General features: G+C 44.2%; 1 protein-coding gene across 10 annotated transcripts in view; it reads right to left on the reverse strand.

Moving 5' to 3' along the window:
- The window catches only part of PTPRD (protein tyrosine phosphatase receptor type D), a 1,482,181-nt gene that overhangs the window by 606,996 nt on the left and 851,765 nt on the right, over positions 1-23,420 (reverse strand). For all 10 annotated transcript variants that reach the window (XM_029605256.1, XM_029605331.1, XM_029605320.1 and 7 more), the window contains exons 5-6: positions 7,207-7,395; positions 3,429-3,539 (exon numbers count right to left, since the gene is read on the reverse strand). In XM_029605256.1, the coding sequence (XP_029461116.1) occupies positions 3,429-3,539; positions 7,207-7,395 (300 nt within the window). The remainder of the gene's footprint in view (positions 1-3,428; positions 3,540-7,206; positions 7,396-23,420) is intronic.

Here is a 23,420-nt window from a genome sequence, read left to right on the forward strand (position 1 = left end):
GACAAACTCTAGGGACTGCCACACCTGGATGGACAATTGCAGGGACTGAAGCACCCCCTCTTGGGTGGCACTCTTGGCCAGCCAATCATCCAAGTAGGTGAACACCTGCACCCCCAGACAGCGGAGATGTGCACCCACTACTACCAGACACTTGGTGAAGACAAACAGCAACACCCTGTACTGGAAATGCCTCTCACCCATGACGAACCGTAGATACTTCCTGTGACTGTGGAAGATATCGATGTGGGTGTATGTGTCTTTAACATTGAGGGAGCAAAGCCAGTCTCCTCTTTGCAAAAGTGGAATCAGGGTGCCCAGATTGACCATCTTGAACTTTTCTTTTCTTGGAAACTTGTTCAAGGCTCTCAGGTCCAAAATAGGATGGAGTCCCCCCTGTTCTCATTGGAATCAGGAAATAGCAGGAGTAGAAACCCTGGCCTTGCTGCCACACCGGAACGGGTTTTACTGCTCTGGTTGTTTCTAAGGTGGAAAGCTCTATTAAGAGTATTTCCTGATGTGAGGACAGACACCAAGAGGGGCACAAGGGAGAGTACGAGGGGGGCACCCAGAAATTTCAACAGATAACCTCAACAAATGATGGAGAGGACACACCGGTCCGAGGTGACACTGGGCCAGCAGTCCACGAAGAACCATAGCCGGCCTTTGACTGGAGGGCTCGGCCTTGAGCATATGGCCAGTTGGCTTATGCTTGCCCACAGCCAGTCACAACCCCATAGTGGGGCTTGGCTGTGGCGCTGGCTGAGGCCTGGGGGTCCGCTGCTGTCTAGGGCGGCCCCTAGAGCCCACATGCTCAGAACGGACGTGAGAGGCATGAGGGTAATACGTCCTCTGGCGATAAAAGGTCCTCCTCATTCCCCGCTGCAAGGATTTCCTGGCAGAGGACAGTGGGTCTGATGTACTGGCAGAGAGATGCTGAAGGGTCTCATGGTGATCTTTCAAGTGAGACACAGCATCCCTTACCTTATCACCAAAGAGTTTCTCACCAGTACAAGATCAGTCCGCAAGCTTCTCCTGGACCTCCATCTGGAGATCAGAGGCTTGGAGCCAGGCCATCCTGCAGGCACCAATGCCTGCCGCTGCCATCCTAGCCACCATCTCACATCGTAGGTGGAGCGCACCTTGTACTTGCCGCATTCCAGTCCCTGCTTGACGACTGCCAACAAGGAGTCCTGCTGCTGTTGGAGCAGATGCTTGGAGAATTCCTGGACCTGTTTCCAGAGGTTCCTCGAGTATTGTGTCATGTACAGCTGGTACGAAGCAATAAGAGCGATCAACATAGCGCTCTGAAACACCTTCATACCCAGCACATCCAGCGCCCTGTGCTCCCGACCCAGAGGCACGGTGAATAACACCGGCCATGGCACCAAGAGCCTCGACAGTGCTGCGGGCTGCGATGGCCCTTCTTCCTCAGAGGAACCCTACTTTGGAATTCACATTGGATGGAGGTGGCAACGGTGGCCGTTAGGCTATCAAAGGACCCTGAGCACTTGCACAGCTGCATGGAGAGGGCTCCAAGAAGGACACTGAGGTGCTCCAGCAGCGGTGGCAACATCAAGGCTGCAAGCTCTGGCATTGGTGGAGGAACAGGTGGGGCTGGTGGCTCGATGCCCTGCAGGGCTCGGACCACTGCCAGTTCCACCCTGTGACCAACTCCTCCTGGAAATTTACCGAGGATAGGATGGATGGCAGAGGGGGAGGATTCACCAGATCTCCCTCGGAGCCCCGAAGGTGATTGGTGCCCGGCACCAGTATCGGTGGGGAAAGTCTAGGACTCCCGGGTTCGATGGGAGGGTGGTGTCTCCTCTCCATGGGGTCATTCAGGGGCATCACATCGGGCGCCAATGCCAGCCAAAGACTGTACTGTGCGTAGACGGAGACTGGTGGTGATGTTTTCTGGACTTCCCATTGTGCTCAGCCCAGTTTTTCCCCAGCGCTGAGGAGGAAGGTGACAATCCGGACGTCCTGGAACATGACGACACCGACGATGGCCGATCCCCAGCACCTCTTTCCATCAAGGGCCCTAGCGAAGGATCGGTGTCCATCAGTTCCCCTTGGCCTCTTGGCATTAATGCCCCTGACACTGGAGTAGAAGGTTCCGACTTCTTCAATCTGAAGAGCTTCTCCATTTTATACAGAGGGGCACACCGGCCCTTGGGGGTCATTTGATTACAAAAACAACATCCCCAAACATCGTGCAATGCCCCCAGGCAGAGGATACATACTTTGTATGGAACCACGAGAGACATGGTCCGAGGGCACTGGGGGCACTGACAAAAACACAATGCCATACCAAAACTCGGGCGAAAGTTCTATGACCATCGGGTACCGAAGGGAACGCCACCGGGAATCGACACACATATGGGGAAAAAAACTTACCACACTGCAAAGCTAGCTAAACCGGGGGATTGGAGAGGGATCTGGTGCAGGAAACTCGAGGAATCGACTGGTGAAAGGCTTTCCAAACCAATAAAGAGCATGAGCTCCACAACCATGAGATGACAGTTCCATGGAAAAGAAGAGAATGGAGAGGGACCTCGCATGGATAATGGCATGCTGGGCATGTTCAGTGTGCCAGTCAAAGTTCTAGAAACTTTGACATAAGTTTTCCGTGCCGGGCTCCATCTGATGATGTTACCCATGTGTGAAGACTACCATCCTGCTTGTCCTAGGAAATGCATACATCCACACTAAGCCTGCTGCGGGTTTTTTAGTGTGGTGCTAAAGCCCTTTTTACATACCAGGGCAACATTAGTGCCAAAAAACCTGTGCTAAAGTGCAAGTAAAAACCCACGACAGACTTAGTGCACCTTATTGCATTGGCCCCTAATGGCTGAATTTTCAAAAGGTTTTAAGCACGCAAATTTACTTTTGAAAATTGCTACTTTCAGGCATGTTATTCCTTTGATAATTCACTCTATAGAGCTGAATTTTCCAAAGGGTTCACCCATGTAAATAGACTTTTGAAAACTGCCCAGATATACACTTTTATGTGTGTAACTCCTTTGAAAATTCACTCCTAAGTGATCAACTCAGGAAGCCGAATCATCATAAAGGCAGGAAAAATAGCTAGCAAAAACAAAACAAAACAAAAAAACCCTACAGAAAGAAAAAACAAATACAAAGCACAGATGTAAATCAATGTAGAATTCAAAATGTAAAAATACAAATATACTTACAAACCATAAGTCACAGGCTAGATTGAATGCAAGGTGCTTTGTTATTTATATACATACATATATTTAAGAGAACATTATGCAACCCTTTCAACTCAACTGGTTTAACACGTCTTCATTCCTATATTACCATATCATTTTTCCAAGAATGGTAGCAAAGGCATACATCCTGAGAGTATATTAATGCCCCTGAGCCAGAATGAAGCGTGGATGTCAGGTGTATGTCATTCCTACCTCTGACATATAGATTGGCAGGGGACGAATAACGTGTACCCGCACTGTTGGTTGCAACACACTCATATTTGCCCTGGTCAGATTCTTCGCTCTGTTCGATTTGAAGGGCTCCTGTACAAATATAAAATACATTGCCGAAAAGAAGGTCAGAAAATGGCTTATCTTGCTCTTTTTTTTTTTTCTCTATATCCATAACTATGCACCCTCTTATCAACACGAAAGGCCCTGCATGTGAAGGTCCACTCAACGACGAATCACTTTCTTGCTAAGGTGCACAGACAGAAATTAATGTGATGGAAAAAAAAAGTAAAAGATTATTTTCTTTCACATCATTAGTACAGGGAAACAATCTGTTGAATTTTGAGTGATAAAACATCAATACATAACTTAAATTTTTTTTTTGCCTTGACTATTAAAATGAAGATGAGTGAGACGGCTTCAAGGAAGAATGGCTTTATAAATAAAACAGATTAAGATTTTGTATGTTTCTTTCGCAATAAAAGTGGTACAAAAGATGAATACGCTCAAAAAAAGACAGGAAGAATTTCAAGAATGTTTTCTGTGGAAGAAAGCCAAAAATATGCAGCAATACAAAAAAAAAAAAAAAGCTGCTTGAAATTGAAAAAAAAAGAAAAAAAAAGAAATTGTATTAGTAACCATAATGAAAATATTCCTTAGAGAAACAAAGCTCTTAAGACATGCAGATGCGTAAGAAGAGAAAGACAGTTTGGCGCAACTTACAATCTTATAGAACGTTTGCTGTAAAACAAAGAGCATTTGAATTAGAAAACAAAAAAAAAAAAAGTTAAAAAGTGTGGCTCATGCCAAGGCAAAGAAAGAACCAACCAAACACTGCTTGAGGACCTGCAACAGGTTCCCCCAAGACACCCATCAAAATCCACAAGTGGGATTAGCAGTGTGGTGTCACAAAACCCAAGAAAAATAGAAAACAAGAAGGATCAAAGCATCAACGCTGTTTCACAGTATGAAAAGTCAGTAACATCAATATACCAACAAGAAGATAGCATTATGAACCCTTCATTTCCAAAACCTGAAGAAGAGAAGATCAAAAAATCCAGAGAAGAAGAAATTCAAGAAAAAAAAAAAAAGCAAGGGGGACAGGGAAAAGAGAGCACTGCTGTAAATATTGTAGATGGAAAAAATTGTTTTTGACTTTGACATTAAAAGAACAAAAAAAAAAAAAAAAACTACAAGAACAAAAAAAAAACATAAAAAGCTCTGAAAGATAAAGTTAAAAAGAAGATATTCCAGGTTGTCTTCTGCATGTCTCCAACTGTTCTCCAGACCACCTTGGGTTTGGTCCAGAATAAGAACAGCTAAAGAAGAAAAAAATGGGGTTTTTTTTCTCTCCAGCTGGACAAAAAAAGAAAAAGAAGAAAAAAGAAAAAAAAAGAGGGACAAATGGCGAGCTGTGACTGGGCTACGGTCAAAAGACCTGGATATGCTTTCTTTAAAGCATATCGCAAATTAAAATATCTTCAGAAAAATGAATAAAAAGAAGGAGTAACTGAAAAGAAGACACAACATGAGAATCACTGATAAAAACCAAACAGGACATATGGTGGTGGGGTGGAATGGAGTGGAGTGGGAGTCGGAGGAAAGGGGAATGATGGTTTGCTTTTTTTTTTTTTTTTTTAACAGGACAAAGATGGAAAAGATGAAAGGACAGAGAGAATGAGTAAGGTCATTCTGTGAACGTTACTTCAGCACTCTTACCTCTTATTGGTGTACCACCTGGGTGGATAATATGAATGCAAATAAGATTAGAAAGAAGAAGCATTAGTACGAGAAGGAGGAGGCTAGGGCTTTGGAAGAAGAATCAAATTAGATTTACAGAATTAAATAAGGTCTTGAAAGAAACTTGAATTACTATTACTGGCAAAACAGGAATATATTCGGTTATAAAAAAAAAAGCAGATTGCACTGTGTACCACAAGGGGAAAACGGCCACAAATGGTGGCACTGCCTTTCTCAGAGTAGCAGTTGAGTTCTTTGGCGTGTGGTTTTATAGGGTAAGGAATAGATTGCAGCAGTCTGAAATCTTTAAAATAACAGTGTAAAAAGGAATGTGCACCGATTACAGTGTTTAGGAAAACACTAGATAGTCTATTTACGTGTGGATATTAAATATATACATACTGCAGAGATATATGTATATAGAGAGAGATTCTAAAAATATACAGGTTACACTGCAGGGTTTCAGGAAACAAACTGTAATTTAAGCTGGACTGTGGCATCTCTTGCATACATCTAAGTGGCATGTGTTTTCCTCCTTCTAAGCAGGTGTTTCTATCCTGGATGCAACAACATATCTGTGTGGAAGTGAGTGAGAGAGAGAGAGTGTGAGTGTGTGTGTGTGTGAGTGTGCCACTACGGGGACCTGGTGACTACACTAACTGTTAGTAAAATGCATGCCATGCATTTTATAGGAATAGTCTGAATATGGAAATTAGTGGGGGTGAAGTGCGCTTCAGAACTATGCACTTACCAATAGATTCTGGAAATTAAATACGGAGAGAAGAAAGACAGCATAAAAATATTATTATACTCCTTATAATTTGGCACAAAGTTTTCAGAATTAAAGCTTTATATACTAAATAGTCTACGTCACATGTGAAAAATTAGATCTTACTGCTACATTAACAGAAGGTTAATCTACACAGTTTTTGCTAGCAACAAGCAAAGAGGCGGAGTTAACAAGACGATTTAACATCACAGGACAGGTCAAAAGCTGAGAATTCTGGGAAGACAGGTGATTAAACAACTTGAAATCTAATGCCAATGTAAACTGTTTTCATCCCCCTGGTATTACTCGGGGATGTGCTTTAAGATTATTCAGTTTAGAATATATTTGTATATATATATATATTTTTTTTTTAATTGTTATTTTAAGGCTAAAGAGAGAAAAAAGAACAAATTGGGCTGGGAGGTAGAAAGGGCTGCTAGGGAAGTACCACGAGCCAAGAAAGAGTAGCAAAAGCTGGATTCTACCCCAGCAGCGGGCTTCTGTAGATCCAGACACCGGAGGACTTAGAAAGCTTTAGCATGGGTGCACACTTCTGTGGCTAAATGTGTTGGATTAAAAAAAAAAAGAATCTTCATCTGGCAAAAGGCCTTCCCTTTCACGTTAACCCATGGTCTTTTTTAATTTTTTTTTTTTTTAACTTTTAAAATAGATTTCGAATGGGAACAATTACTGTGTTTTATGTATCAGTGAGAGAAAAGAAGATGTGTCCAAACTTGCTTTTCTTTGCTGGAGTCAAATGTGGAAAAGGCAGTACAAAACACACTTTTTTTTTTTTTTTTGTTAGTGTCTAATATGAAAGATTGATTTGTAATGGAAATAACCATTGGTACTCCTTGCAAGTTCTGAACGAAGTCCAATGTTGAAATAAATTTGTTTTAAAAAAAAAAAATTAAAAGAAAAGGAGAAAGAAAGTGAAAAAAAAAATGGATCCATCAAATACTGCCGAAGAGCAGTAAAGAAAAAGAAAAAAAATATTGAAAAACTACAGTCACAGCAGTGAGCAATGTGGAGTCAACAGAAGCAGCAAAACATACACAGATAGACAGACTCTGGAACAGGCTATGGCAACATCACAGACATGGACAACACACCAAATAACACAGGGAAGAGAAGAGGAAGAAAAATCATTACCTGAGAAGTAAAAACTAAAAAAAAGAACTAAAAATTAAAAAACTAAATGAATAAACGTGAGAAAGAAGAACCGTAGGCGTTAGTGGGACAAGACCTTACCTGATCGCAACTGTTTGATGCGCCCATTATTGTTGCTTGTATCAACAGGCAAGAAATCCTTGAACCATGTGATTTCCGGGTCTGGGTTACCACTGGCAGCACATAGCATGGTGGCTGTGCGAGTTCGCTCAACCACCTTCAAGAGCGGACCCATGTCAATGGTGGGAAAACCACGAGGAATCTGGTCCTCTGAAAACACAACATCAACATGTTAGTTCATGGCTTGTGAAAGGAAAACCACCATCCGTTCAAACTATAACATACTTCTCTACTTGTCTGCCGATGCAAAGGTATTCCTGTGGTCATGCTATAAATGTTTCCTGTCTGCAGATCATTCCTGTGAATGGACTTCCTGTGTGAGAAGCACTGCCAGAAGCACACCAGAACTTGAACAGAGTGGGTGTATCGATAAATGCCACATTCACAACTGGACTTTTTGAGGTCCATATTCAAATGGTTTGTCTGGCTAAGTCTGGGACAAATCGTGGAAGTTGCATTTTCTTCCATAAACTTTCCCGGGTTAAAAAGGTGAATTTTAAAAACCCGACACGTGCGTTAATTCGGGGAGGCACAAATATGCTGGGCTCGCGCACGTCGAGTGGATTTTAAAAGCCGCCCGGATACGCGCGTAAATGCCACAGCACGCACATCTCAGAGGTTTTTTGGAAAAAAAGGACAGGGCGTGGGCATGATCTTGGCCGGGCGTAGGCGCTTTGGGGCATGAAACTGAGATGTGTGCATACTCACGCCCTCTAGCATGCGTTGATGCCTGCCGCGTGACTTTACTTCTGCTGTGGATGCCGTGTAAGTTATAAAATAAAAAGGCAGACTAGTGGAGTTTTAAGGATCAGGGATAACGAGGGGGGGGGGGTGTGAAGGCTGTTAAACCAGGGGTTTTGGAAGACCTCTCTCTTAAGAGGTTGAATGGGGGACAAGCTGGCAAAACTGGAAATGGCATCGGCACTCGCACTTTTACAATCCCACGGTTTACGCAGTAGAAGCAACACTTAAAAATTCGGCACATATGTGCCTGCGGCCAGCTATTTTATAACATGCACACATATGCGCACACTGGGGCGGATTTTAAAAGGCGCGCGAATAGCCTACTTTTGTTTGCGCTCCAGGCGCAAACAAAAGTACGCTGGATTTTAGTAGATACGCGCGGAGCCGCGCGTATCTGCTAAAATCCTGGATCGGCGCGCGCAAGGCTATGGATTTTGTATAGCCGGCGCGCGCCGAGCCGCGCAGCCTACCCCCGTTCCCTCCAAGGCCGCTCCGAAATCGGAGCGGCCTCGGAGGGAACTTTCCTTTGCCCTCCCCTCACCTTCCCCTCCCTAACCCACCCGCCCGGCCCTGTCTAAACCCCCCCCCCTTTACCTTTGTCGGGGGATTTACGCCTCCCGGAGGGAGGCGTAAATCCCCGCGCGCCAGCGGGCCTCCTGCGCGCCGGGCCGCGACCTGGGGGTGGGTACGGAGGGCGCGGCCACGCCCCCGGACCGCCCCGGGCCGTAGCCACGCCCCCGTACCCGCCCCCAAAACGCTGCCGACACGCCCCCGAAACGCGCGACGACCGGGCCCGCCCCCCCGACACGCCCCCGACCCGCCCCCCTCGGAGAACCCCGGGACTTACGTGAGTCCCGGGGCTCTGCGCGCGCCGGGAGGCCTATGTAAAATAGGCTTCCCGGCGCGCAGAGCCCTGCTCGCGTAAATCCTCCCGGTTTTGGGCGGATTTACGCGAGCAGGGCTCTGAAAATCCGCCCCACTGGTTATAAAATAGCTGCGTCCTGTGTTGGTTTGAAAGTTACCATCTCCGTTTTTAGGAATTACAGGATGGGGCTAATTTACCTGGATACTGACAATATTCCACATTCTCGGGTAAGTATGGTCAATGCCGGAGAGGAGCCCTAAATGTTATCCAGATCAAATTGTCTTCAGGAATTTGAAAGGTTGAAAATGACTGTTCCTTTTTTAAGGTTTACAGGGGGCACGGTGGAGGGGACTTAATTGGAAATCATAAATCACTCTCAGCTTCCACAACTGGCATCAATGACCACAATGAGCAAATAATATTTCATCCTCTAAGAAAGTAGCGAAAATGTGGGAAAACTAAATAGCATCCCTGGGCTGAAATATTCTTCTAGGGCAAGGTCTTTTTCTGTATAACTTGCCAGCTATGCATTGGATTCACTGGGGTAGATTTTAAAAGAAGCGCGATCAGCCTACTTTTGCTTGCGCATCAGACTCAAGCAAAAGTACGCTGGATTTTAGTAGATACGCGCGGAGCCGCGCGTATCCACTAAAATCCTGGATCGGCGCGCGCAAGGCTATCGATTGGGCGGATTTTCAGAGCCCTGCTCGCGTAAATCCGCCCGGTTTTGGGCGGATTTACGCGAGCAGGGCTCTGAAAATCCGGCCTTGGAGGGAACGGGGGGAGGCAGCGCGGCTCGGCGCGCGCAGGCTATACAAAATCGATAGCCTTGCGCGCGCCGATCCAGGATTTTAGTGGATACGCGCGGCTCCGCGCGTATCTACTAAAATCCAGCATACTTTTGCTTGAGTCTGATGCGCAAGCAAAAGTAGGCTGATCGCGCTTCTTTTAAAATCTACCCCATTTTGTATAGCCTGCGCGCGCCGAGCCGCGCTGCCTCCCCCCGTTCCCTCCAAGGCCGCTCCGAAATCGGAGCGGCCTCGGAGGGAACTTTCCTTTGCCCTCCCCTCACCTTACCCTCCCTTCCCCTACCTAACCCACCCACCCGGCCCTGTCTACACCCCCCCCTTACCTTTGTCGGGGGATTTACGCCTCCCGGAGGGAGACGTAAATCCCCGCGCGCCAGCGGGCCTGCTGCACGCCGGGCCGCGACCTGGGGGCGGGTACGGAGGGCGCGGCCACGCCCCCGGGCCGTAGCCACGCCCCCGTACCCGCCCCCAAAACGCTGCCGACACGCCCCCGGAACGCCGCGACGACCGGGCCCGCCCCCGACACGCCCCTGACACGCCCCCCTCCGAGAACCCCGGGACTTACGCGAGTCCCGGGGCTCTGCGCGCGCCGGGAGGCCTATGTAAAATAGGCTTCCCGGCGCGCAGGGCCCTGCTCGCCTAAATCCGCCCGGTTTTGGGCGGATTTAGGCGAGCAGGGCTCTGAAAATCTACCCCACTATGAACAGTGTGGGAATGTAGTCAGAAAATCAGAGTTCTTTTCCTGGTGCTCTCGAATTTAGAATCCACTGTAAAACCTAGGCTATCCGAATCACATCAGCCATCTCTTGTTTTCTGGATGAGCTTTATAAATGTTTTACATGCATTCAGCTGCTGCTACACTCTTTTGAAAAAAAAAAAAAAAAGAGCACATGGAAAAGAAGATCAACAGCTGCTTTCTAATACATATTTTACTATTAAATGGCTCATCTTACTTGGCAGTTATTGACATGTAACCCTTCACAGGCTAAAACTAATTTATTTGCCCACGTGCATGAACAACCGCGTGATTTCCTTTGCTCTGATGCCACAGGACCCCTTTCTTTAGCTTCAAGCAAACCTCCTCCGTGCCTTTGAAAACATGACATCAAACTATCCCCGCACGCCCAACGAGCCCTTTGGCCCTCCAGTGCTTTTTTAGCTCCCCAGGGCTACTTAATCAGGTGAATATATAAAAAGCATGACCCTAACAGTTGCAATTCTCTGCAGGTTTATTTCTCTCATCAGCATAAAAGCAACCAATCAGCAGTTAGCATCAAAGACTTAAAAAAAAAAAAAAAAAAAAAACAACCCAAGAAGGATTTGTGCGGCTTGTGATAGGCTCCTACCATAGAAATCTCATTTTAGTGCTCGGTTATAAGATGTGAAGCCTTTGCCTGGAGAATAAGGTTTATCACGGAAAAAAAGGGGGTTCTAATGCAGTTCCATGACCTTTCGCTATCCTTTCTCTGCTAAAGGAGAATGCTCTGGAGTCATTTTTTTTTCTAATGTGCACAAGTGCATAACAAAGATAATCTATCTTGCATACTAATAAGGATGGAGTATGTAAAGAGCTTTCTTTTCTTATTTTTAATAAGGGTAATTAAATTCCATCCATCCCCCTTATGCACAGAACCTCTTTGAGTGCGCTCTCTTCATTAAAGTTTCATGAGAAACATTACAATGTAACAGATTCAAATAGCCAGAGCTGTTATACTTTTGACAGTTGTGGCTTGTTTCCAATCTGGCTGTCAGGTATTTGGCAATAAAACTCAGTATTCCACATAAAATGGACTGGAGAAATAATGAAATTTCTAATTGGAATGCTTATCTCAGTGGGAGTAGTTTATAAGATGTTAATTGCTTTTTTTTTTTATCCCCTCAAAATTTATTAGTGATCTAAACAAAACTGCCTTTTGTTTTTTGTTTAATGGGAGTAAGTTTGATAAAAAAATAAAATAAAATAAAAAAAAAATCCAACATAAATCTCAAGGGAACTGAGAATAAAATCATCATCATCATGCTTTTTGACAACACTCAAATTTAAAAGGGAAAAAAAACCCTCTCAATTTACAACAAACAAATTATCTTTATCCTAGTAGTTTTCAACTTTTGCATTAGGTAAGGGGGAAAATAAACTCCACTATTTTCCCTGTTCACAGTTGTGCTCATTAAGCGATGAATGGCATTACTTAACATACTCTCATGTTAATATTATAACATGCAGAATTACCTATTAATTCATCAACAATTTAAATCAAACTTGACCTTCAAAGAGCCATTTGGAGCCTCTGTTATTTTCAGAGACCATTAAAGGGCAAATTACTTTGCACTTATGTTTTAGTGACTCGTATAAGCAATGCATATTTTGTCCCACATGACAATTATAATAGATTTGGAGATGCAGAAAACTCTATGAATTTGTCAGGTGTCCAAGAACAACCTGCCTATATAATAAAACCAGTATGTCAAGAAAGGAATAAAATTAAAAAAAAAAAAAAAGATGTAGCCCTCCGGGGATTTCATCATCATTAAAGTGGAATTTTGAAACTTTTCTGGGCAATTTCAGCTTTTGAATGATTTTGAAAATTCTACCCGGGGCCAGTTCAGTGGCTGAATGGCAAGTGCTGCGTCCTGCCATGTGGACAACCTGCGTTCAATTCCCAAGTCAGGTTTCTGCTTCCCAGGGCTGGGGAGGTGGAGGCCATGGAGGTAAAAACACCTAGGTGACAGGAGGGGGAGGGGGGGGGGGGAAGGCCACCACAGCCCCTGAACAGCGACACCTGGTGGCCAGACTTAGGACGCATGTCAGCCAGAGAAAGCTGCAATGGCCAGGCTGAGCTGAACTGGGAGGGGACGATAAAAATAAGGTGGGGGGAGGGAGGAAACCTGGATTGCTATAAATGAAAGTTCATGATGAAGAAGCCAGTTCTGTGTGAGCTGGAAGCCCAAAGGAACAGGCCAAGAAAACAAATTCCACCAGTTTATCTATTATAGTATAATGAAAGACGATAAAACTGCACTGTTAATGACATCAATTCTTTTAGAATTGATTTTTATATATATTTTTTTACTGTTAAGTATTTATTTTATATTCTGCAAATTCAAAGGAGATTATATTCAGGTATTTCCCCCTCCACAGAGGGCTCACAATCTAGTTTGTGCCTGAGACAATGGAGGGAGAAATGACTCACTGAAGGTCCGTAAGGGGCAACAGCAGGATTTGAATCCTGGCTTCCCTGGTTCTTTAGCCTGCTCCTCCACTCCAAATCAACTCCAGGTTTAATTGGCTATGTAACAGCTGATCATTGTGTAACAGCAGGAACCATCAGCTTTGACTTCCACAAATGACGCCCTGGGGGGAGGTGGAACACATCTACTGTAGGCATGAAACAAGATGACGGGCACTGATGAATATTATAAGGAGCAGGGCATGATTGCCTTGCGCAGTTTCATGTTACAGAAAAGATCAGTATGTTTCTATGACTCCCAGCTCAATGTCATCACTTCCTGCACCTGATTCATGAGCTATATAATATCAAGGCAATGACATTAGGCTCGAAGGGTCTAAAACCCAACCCTACGGTAACATTAGAAAATACTTCTTCGTGGAAAGGGTGGTGAATGAATGGAACGGCCTCTCAGAGGAGGTGGTGGAGGCAAAACCAATATCAGAATCCCAGACCTCGGCTAAGCAGAGAAAAGAATCCTCAACTGCAAAGAGGTGAATGGAAAGCCAGAGATCAAACGTGGTCTTTGTAGCGTTGAAGTAGCAAGTAAATTGAGTGATGGCTCTTTCAGCAATTAGCTGATACTATAGTCTGTATTTCTATTTAATAGCCAGGAAGATATAAAGCAACAACTAGTGTTATCTCCATGTCAAAATCTATTGTTCTGCTGTTTATGCTACGATCCAGTTGTATCTGTGGCCTACAGCTCATATCAAGGAAACTCTTATGCATGTGCATCCAATATATATTCATGCTATACCACAGCGAGTTTCATCTTGTAACTACTCACGGGGCAGATTTTCAAAGGGTTACGCATGTAAGATACGCGTAACCCCCGAAAAGCTGCCCCTTCCCCCCCCCCCCTGCGTGCGCCAAGCCTATCTTGCATAGGCTCAGCGGCGCGCACAAGTCCCAGGACCCGCGTGTCCCGGGGCTTTCCTGGGGGGGGGGGGCGGCGTGTTGGGGGCATGTCGGGGGGGGGGGGGGGCATGTCACGGCCGGCGCATCATCGGGAGCGTTCCGGGGCATGGCCAGCCATGTAGAAATCTACAACAGACCAGCCCCATGTTCCGGACCAGCCCCTGGACCGGAACATGGCGCGCCGGCAGCCGGCCCGGCGTACACAAGTTATGCCTGCCTTGGGCAGGCATAACTTTTGAAATAAAGGTAGGGGGGGGAATTACTTATGGCCGGGGGGGCAGGTTAGTTAGGGGAAGAAAAGGGAAGGTGGGTGGGGGGGGGGGCGCCGGAAAGAAAGTTCCCTCCGAGGCCGCTCCGATTTCGGAGCGGCCTCGGAGGGAATGGAAGTAGGCTGCGCGGTTCAGCGCGTGTAGGCTGCCGATTTTGCACAGCCTTGCACACACCAACCCCGGATTTTAAAAGATAAAATCCAGCGTACTTTTTTTAAAATCTGCCCCTTACTTTTTAACACTAGTGTGGTTCAGAAACTCTGCTTTAAAATATTCCGTATATAAATATTGTACTTCTGCAATTACTTTAAATGGATGGCTTCTACCTCTTACTTATGGGTTTGTTAGATAAATCTAGTATTAGTAGCTAACTTCCTGACTATAGCATACATTATAGAATCCTATATGAACTATATTGAATGATGCAAAAATAATGCCCATGAACTGATACATACTCTATCTCTGGCATCATGTGGCGACACATGCTAGAAAATGCCAAAACAGAATACCTACCGGCCAGGAAGATTTCAATCACACTCTTTGTTTTGAAGGATTTGATAAAATATAGAGAAGGGATATTACTGTTTCTAATGTACATCAGATATTATTAACACACAAGTTATGTAACATCGCTTCACTGAGTTATGTAAGTACAGTAGAAGTAAAAAAATCTATAGTTAGTCACCTATTTTATGTAACTTCTCTGCCAAAATCCTCTGAACTAAGGTCAACAAAATGCATTTACATTCATCTGGGGGAAAAGAGAATGATCCCTCTGTCGAATTAGACTAGGATCCATTTCATTCACTTGTTCCTTCCTTTATGTTGTTTCCTTTGTTTTGAACTGAGAAAGCAATCTTTTAGCCAGACAAGGGTGGACATTGTCCCACCCATCTCTTAAAAATGTAATCTGCTTTGAAGTGCTGAAAAAAAAAGTGTGAAAACCGGAATATAAAAAAATCTAAAGAAAAGAAAAGAAAAAAAGCATAAGATGATAAACAAGTGCAGTAAAAGGTTTAAAAATCAAATGCTTGGTAAAGGTGAGGGATCAAAAAAGTAAGGCTGGGATGAAGGTTGCATGCCATTTGTCCTTGTGCTAACCTTTCTGACACTCTGAGGTCATTATTCAGAGGGCTGGAAAGCAGGAATGTTACCATTGGATGCACGTTTTCCCTTACCCCTTATTCAGTAAGGGGCCAAAAACGCGCGTCCAACCCGCCGAACCTAATAGCGCCCTCAACATGCAAATGCATGTTGAGGGCCCTATTAGGTATTCCCGCACGATTCAGAAAACAAAATGTGCAGCCAAGCTGCACATTTTGCTTTCAGAAATTAGCGCCTACCCAAAGGTAGGCACTAATTTATTCGGGCACCGGGAAAGTGCACAGAAAAGCAGTAATAAATTGCTTTTCTGTGCACCTTCCGACTTAATATCATGGTGATATTAAGTCGGAGGTCCCAAAGGGTAAAAAAAGTAAAAAAAAAAGAAAAACAAATTTTGAAATCGGCCCGCTGCTGTTGGGTCGAAAACCGGACGCTCAATTTTGCAGACATCCGGTTTCTGAGCCCATGGCTGTCAGTGGGTTCGAGAACCAACGCCGGCAAAATTGAGCGTCGACTGTCAAATCCACCTCCTTTTGCCTGTTTTCTACCGCCAGGCCTCATTTAAATACAGAATCACGCGCACAGGCGAGCGGGCATTCTTTATTGAATCGGCCCGTAGGTTAGGTGTAGGAGTGGCTAGACTACCAGACTGAGAACCGGGAAAGCCAGGGTTGAAATCCCACTCTTCCCAGGGACTGACCTTGGACAAGTCACTTCACTCTCCTCTGCCTCAGGTACAAGCTTAAGATTGTAAACCACTGAGGTTAGGGAAATACCATTACCTATTGTACCATTATTTATAACTCACCTTGAACTCAAATTTGGAAAGGCAAGTAATCAAATCCAAAAAAAAAGTAAAAAATGTTGCCTGCAGACATGAGCACCTCATAAAAACTAAAGCCATCTCATTTTTGGTCTGTAATGTTTAACTGAATGACACTTGATTTTTTTGTTTACATATTTCTAATAATACATTTATATTAGTAGTGCATAAATATTTGAACAACCATTATTATTTTTGATATACTATAATGGAGTAAACTGCGGTAGAAAGAGATGAATTGGTTTGCTCAAGACCACATTGCAAGGTAAGTAGCAGCTTAAGGACTCCTAGCTCCTTAGCGTTACCAGCCATTCATACTGTACCTCCTTCTCCCTATCAGGATCTGCTGCTCTACATCCTAACACCTCACAAGGATTCCCGCAACTCAGTGCTGCTGAGGAAAGTAGATGTCAGAACCAATCTCCACCTACCACATCATATACAGCATCATATGCCCTGTAACACACTCGCTAAATACACTGCAAATACTAGACTATCCACACAGAAGACACAGGCTAGCTTATCTTGAAAACCAGTGAAAATAAATAAAGTGAAAAAAAAAGCATTGCTTCAGATGATATTTGAATTATATTTGCACTACTTTGATATGTTGGTTTCTGTTACTCAACGACCTTCCAAAAACAACCATCAAACAGACCAAGAAAACTAAAAACAGTTACTGCTTCACCAAGAGGAAAGGAAATAGAAAAGTTAAACCACATCTGCAGCCAGGCAAAACTCCTGGATTATTATTTAGCATCTAGGCACTTTAATGAAAAAAGAAATACATGCATATATAGAGTGGCATGCTAATTTTAAAGAGAAGATACATCTTGAAGAAGTCATGCAATGCTCAATGTCATTAATGTAATCTGTTAGCAAAAACTTCTGCTGTATGTGTGTTCCCCTAACTTTGCTAGATCAATGTTCTAAATAATTGATTTTTATGAGTTGCTCCCTATAGATCGGAAAAAGGAGAGCCATTACACTATTTGAGAAGATGTGGGTAACTGTTATAAACAATTAGAGGCGCTAGCAGTCTGTTGTAGATTTCTACTAATTAATTACACGTGGGAAAATATAATGGGGGTCTAGGTAAGATGAGTGAGCACAGCATCTGTTAAATATTCTAGGCAGAAACACATACATAGAATATCCCGCTTTATGATAAACGTTTTTTTGCTCTCAGCATGTCGAAAAAGGGCACTTTTTGTGCAAAATTAAACAAATTTGCTCATTAGAATCATACACAATTACCCTGCAAATTGCAAAGTAATGTCTACACTGAACATGGAGCCACTTAGGATAAATTATCATTTATATGAACATGGAAACTTCAATTTCACATTGCATTAAGCCAGTTAACATTCATTGTAATTAGGGTTTGGCCTTAAATAAGTCATTTGTTTTAACAAGTACATTTAGACTGGTCCTGAATTACATAACTTTACTGACGTAATGGGAGAACAAGAAGACAGTCCTTTTGATTTGGATCTGTTGCTACTTAAATATATTGCGATAATAACAATGCTTGGTTTCCTGTTATTGTAGAATACTGAATCATTTAAAATCGGTACTATGAAATATGTTGACAGTAAGGGTATGGCTCCAAAGATAATGCAGTCATGGAAGACGTAATATAAATTACATGCTACAAGTACACTTGTCCAAATTAAGGAAATTCAAGCCCAGAAGATGTTGACTGTTTCAATTTCAGAATACATTCATCAAATAACTGAACACACAGCTATCTACTAGCTTGAACATGTCTACAAATGAACAAGTAACGTAAGAGAAAGAAGAGGATCTACTTAGCGTTTGGGTACTTGCCAGGTTCTTATGGCCTGGATTGGCCACTGTTGGAAACAGGATGCTGGGCTTGATGGCCCCTTGGTCTGACCCAGTATGGCAATTTCTTATGTTCTTAAGGGTGACTGGACATTCTCGCTCACAATTTCAAAAACTGAAGTATAAAACCCAGACAATTTTGAAGCTAGGATTGGATTCAATCATGGGTTAGAAATGTGTCTTGCTGAACTGGAGGTTGGGAACAGACATACTACCAGCAGAAAGGAATGTTACTAGTCTTGTCTGGTGGCTCAGTTACAGTGCCGGGTTCGGCCATGCAGAAGGCCTGAGTTTGATTCCTGCATCTGGTGTCTCTGGCTCAGGCAAATTGGGACTGGGGATGCTGCAGTGACAGCATTTACCACATCACATAAAAGAAAATAAATCTCAGACATACATTGGCAACATCTAGTAGCCAGACTTGGGGTGTATGTATTCAGGGGTTCTGGAAGGTGCCATGGCATGGCCCCTGATTAATGATGTCACAGTGATGGTTGATGATGTATCAGCAGAAAGGGGTATAAAATGGGGAAATCCCTCCTTACACTCCAGTAGTTGCAAATGAAAGCTCATGGTGCTGTAGACCAGTAGAGGACAATTTTGAACGCACTGGAAGGCCAAAGGAGCAGAAGGAAACTAAAAAGTGAAAACAAAGCAGAGCCCAGCACAAAATATCATTGGGAAAGCTTTGCTGTGCCAAATCCTGGCCTTCTGTACCATTTTGCTTCCTGTGATCTTGCCTTTAACAAAGATATGTCACCGGGTGATCCTTTCACCTTGCTATTGTGTTTTATGCAAGTATTTCAGTCCAGCTTGCATGTTGCTATCTTTTTTCTCAGACATGCCAGCAGGCTTAAGTCTGTAATCTAGCAGTAAGTACATTTCCTATTGTGAACTTTCTGTTTTTTGCAAAAAAAGTAGTGCCCATGATACCACAATGAGACTGGATTTAGATTTCATTCAAAGCTTTCCATATGAGCAGTGCCCTAGTTTCTTGTGGCAGATTTTTCAAGATTCTGCGGCAAGTTAGAAAACTCGTTATGAGTTACGTAAATCTGCATAATGGTGCATGCTAAAAATATATTTTCTTACTTTATAAAAGCAGATATGTTCTGACATTTATTTAGTTTCTATTAGAGGGAAAGGGAATGTAGTGATTGAGGCCGAGGAGGAAGATGGGGAAGGGATCTGGGAATAGGGATTGATGGGACCTCAGAGGAAGGGAAAGAACGGATCTCAGGCAGGAGAAGTAAATGTATAAGGGATGGAGAAGGAAAAAGGCACAGAGGAAGGAGAGGATGGGGATTCAGGGGGAAACAAAGAAAGGGAATGAGGGAAGATAATTCAGAAAAGGGGAGGAGAAAGGAGGATTGGGAATAGGGTGGAAGAGAAGGAGGGAAGATCGGGGATAGGGAGAGGAGAATGAAGGAAAAAAAAAGTTCATGGATGGAGAGGAGAACAGAAGGGGACGGAAGTCCTAAGATCATGGAGGGGGGGGGGGGATACAGCGAGAGAAGGTACCATTCATGCTCTCCCCTCACATCCCAACTCCAGGTTCTTTAATTGTCCTCCAATCTGTCTGCCAATACTCACACACTATTAGCCCAGTCCCTTGTCACACACTTCTCCCGAAGCCATCACACACACCCTGTCTCCCAGCCCCTTTCTCATGACCTGTCACAACCCCCACCTCTCTCACATCCCATCCCATCCCCTTTCCCTCCTCCATCTCCCCTGGCATCTCATGTTTCATACAAATCATCCATCAGCTGTTCGCCCCACCTCTCCACTGTTTCACACAACTTATCCCTCCCCACACACAATCACACCCCTCCCATCTTCTCCCCCCATCTCTACCTCTCTGACTTCTCCTTACCACCAGCCCTAGTCATGCTGCAAGGAGGAAGAGGAGAGCAGCAGCACGTCAGCACATTGGCTCCCCATAACCTACAGAATACAATACAAAACCCTAACACTTCTGCACAAGACCATCAACAATGAAAAGGTCAAATGCTAAAGGACACCCTTCACCATCATGACTCCCAAAGAAATCTTCGATCCAAGAACACCGGCCTGTTATCCATCCCCCCCCCCCCCCCCCCCCCCCCCCCCCACAAAACTAGCCCACCTCACCACAACCAGAGAACACGCAATGTCAATAGCAGGTCCCTCCCTATGGAACAAACGTCCCCGCTCAACTCAGACTGGAACCCTCTGCCCAGTCATTCAAAAAGTACCTGAAAATTATTCCAAAAAGCCTACCAACCTGTATGTTAAATCAACACATACCAAGCTCCAACCAGCTCCGCCCCTTAACATCCATTGTCTCCTTGCAAATTACATGAACTAACCTCTCATCCTCTCCACTTAAGCACCACCTCCAAAGCTCTACTATCACCCTGTAGATCTTCAACTTAGTTTTTATCCCACCACGTAGGTTCCCTTGTCAGACTCAAATTCCATCTTGTTTTCTAGGTTTTCTGGATACACGTCACCACTAAGATGTTATGACCCACAGTGGGCGTTCTCCACTCTGTCTAAAGTTCTCTAACTAAGTTACTCTGTTTCCCTGTTATAATGTTGTAATGTTATAATGTAACAATAATAAGACATCTTAGTCATATTATTCTCGAGTTATAATGTAAACCGATGTGATATACCCCAATGAATGTCAGTATATAAAAACAAATAAATAAATCAGCGCCGTTTACTCCTCCCTCTGCTGGCTGGGCTGATTGTTGCTCTCAGGCATGGGGCAACGGTTGAAAGCAGCAGTTGGGCCCAGCTGGTGCAGGAGGTGAATGCGGACCGACATGTCACTACTACTACTTAACATTTTGACAGTCTCTGCTCAATACAAACATACAGGGCAAGAAACTTGGCTAAAGGAAAAGAAAGTCAGTCAAGACTAAAAGCAGACAATCAGGTGTAAGATTTAGAAGCACTTTCGAAAAGGTGGGTCTATAGATGGGATTTAAACAGGGCAAGAGAGGGGAGCATAACGCACCAGGTCAGGAAGACTATTCCAAGCACACAGTGCAGTCAGGTGGAAAGCACAGAGTCTGGAATTGGCAGTAGAGGAGAAGGGCACGGATAGGAGTGACTTATCTGACGAGGTGAGTGCATGAGGGGAATGCGTAGGTAAACATAGGGTGGAGTGGGGAGGCTGAACCAGGAAGCTGTTTGGCAGGGCCATCTGACAGTATCACCATGGGAGAGCAGTCCAGATCTTAGCTTCCCCACGCAACCCAACTATACCTGACTCCCAGGCCTCCTGTGCTGACCAGCAAAATTCATCAGGAAAGGGCCAGATTCTGCAGCCCTTCTGGAATCACGGGAGAGCAGCAGCCCTGCATATGAGTCCTAGATGTCACTATGTAGGCTTTCCCATGCCCTTCTTGACTGATGAGATTTTTTATGCAGCTTTTCATAATTCTAGGTGCTTATATTCTAAATCCTGATTGGCAAATAACATTGCATGCTATTCTGATGTATGTTTAGAGGCCAACCTCATTGTTTTCTCTAAGAAATTATCTTACTATATGGCACTGCAAACTCCAGATGAGCTGATGGGCTTGCTGGAACTCAATCTACCAAAGCAATCAGCTACAGAAGATAGCCCAATTTTTACTACTTTTGGTAACTATATATTTTTTTTATTATGCAATATCTTCTTCACATATCATTTTAGTATACTGTTTCTTATGAAGAGAACTTTTTTCCAAATTCAAGTGTTAATGCTGGGATGATTTTATCATTTATATTGACTCAAAGAATTTTAGAACAGCAAAGGTTCTGAAAAAAAAAACCAAAAAAACATGATTCCAGATATTTTGACAAACTAGTTCACCTCTTCACTTAAAGGATCCCACTCTTATTCTAGCTGACTAAGGGCCTCATTTTCTAAAGTATCGCAGGCCTGCGATACTTTAGGGAATGAGGGGCGGGGGGCCGAAACGGGGGGAGGGCCTGCGCTAGCCGGCAGCGATCGCACTGTCGCAGTGCAATCACTGCCAGTTTCACATCCAATAGCGCCACCATAGGAGGTGTAGCCATTGGGCGCGAAATCGGACTCGAAAAGGGCCTTAACTTTTCGTCATTGGCGGCGTCTTTGCGGAGTCGGCCCCGGTGATGCCCCGACTCCTCCTCTTCCGGGGCCGACTCCGCCCCCATATTGGTATCGCACGCGATAAGGGAATTTCGCGTGCGAAACGTCCCTTATCGCGTGCGATCCGATTAGAAAATGAGGCCCTAAGGGGGTTATTTTCTAAGCACTTATCGCGTGCGTTAGGGCCTAATGCACGCAATAAGGCCCTTTTTGTGGCAGTAACATTAAAATTAGGGGGAGGGGAGGAATCGGGCGGAGTTGGGAAGGAGTCGGCAGCGGCAGCGGCACCTCTGCCGGCGATAATGTTTTGAACATTATCGCCAGCAGCAGTGCGGGGAATAGCACCACTTTTTACGGTGGCATTATGCCTGCGATAGCCTGCAGCCGGCCGCACTGTGGCAGGCGAAATTGCACCACCGTGGTGCAATTGGCAGCGGGCTATCGCCTGCCCGCACCCTCCTTCACCACCCCCCACCCCCTTTAGCACAGGCTTCATCATTCCGCACGGAATGATGAAGCCTGGTCTAACTTGGAAAGTGTATTTTGCTCTTTCTTGCTATCTTGACAGTGAATATCTTCATTTATTCTCAACATCTATTTGCTCAGTGCCACTTCACACTGTTTCCGTCTTTCAAGGTTTTGGCAGGACCTGTTGCTGCCTTCCCTAACTTTGGCTCCTGTTTCGATGGCTGTCAGCTTGGGATGCACGGGCCATGGGTAACTATTTCTGCTCCCATGCCGCTGCTCACTTTTCGGCTTGGTGGTACCTCTGCCTCCCCTCTTAGCCATCATGCTTTCTCAGCTTATCCACCAGGTTGTTCACTGAGTCAGGATGCCCTTGACATCAAATGAAATAAGTTAAACTCTTAAACTAAGGCTCAAGATACAATCACAATATCACTCTTGTCAGATGCTGAAAAATAATTATTCAAGTATGCAGGAGATTTTGTAAAGCAAAACATTTAAGATAATTATTCTTAGGATACAGCAAAGGAGAATCATAACCAATGTTTCCTCCCTTCATTTCTATTCAATATACACATATTGTTGCTGTGTTTTTGTGTATGCATATGCCAGTGTGTTGATGAGAAGTCAATGGTTACCACTTTCAGCTCATGTCATCATTAAATGCTGATTTCCTCTAAGTGAAGGCATTATTTGCATATTTTGTATCTGTAAATGGCAAAAATCAATGTATAACCTGAAAAGAACTTGTGTGTTTTAAGCTTAAACCTGCCACTTACAAATGCACCATAATTACTTTAAATACCACTGAACTTCTATTTTAGCTCTCCAAAATATTATAGCAGGGTCAAACTCAGTGATAACTGACATCCAAATGAGTATCATTAAGTCCTTAGTTACAGAGAATCTGTAATAGTTAGCAAGACAAGACGTCTAAATGCTGTCAGTTGCATTTTAATTGTGTTTCTGGTAATAAAAAATACAATTTCCTA

The sequence above is a fragment of the Rhinatrema bivittatum genome, chromosome 1 (genome assembly GCF_901001135.1).
Source record: "Rhinatrema bivittatum chromosome 1, aRhiBiv1.1, whole genome shotgun sequence".
NCBI classification, from domain to species: domain Eukaryota; kingdom Metazoa; phylum Chordata; class Amphibia; order Gymnophiona; family Rhinatrematidae; genus Rhinatrema; species Rhinatrema bivittatum.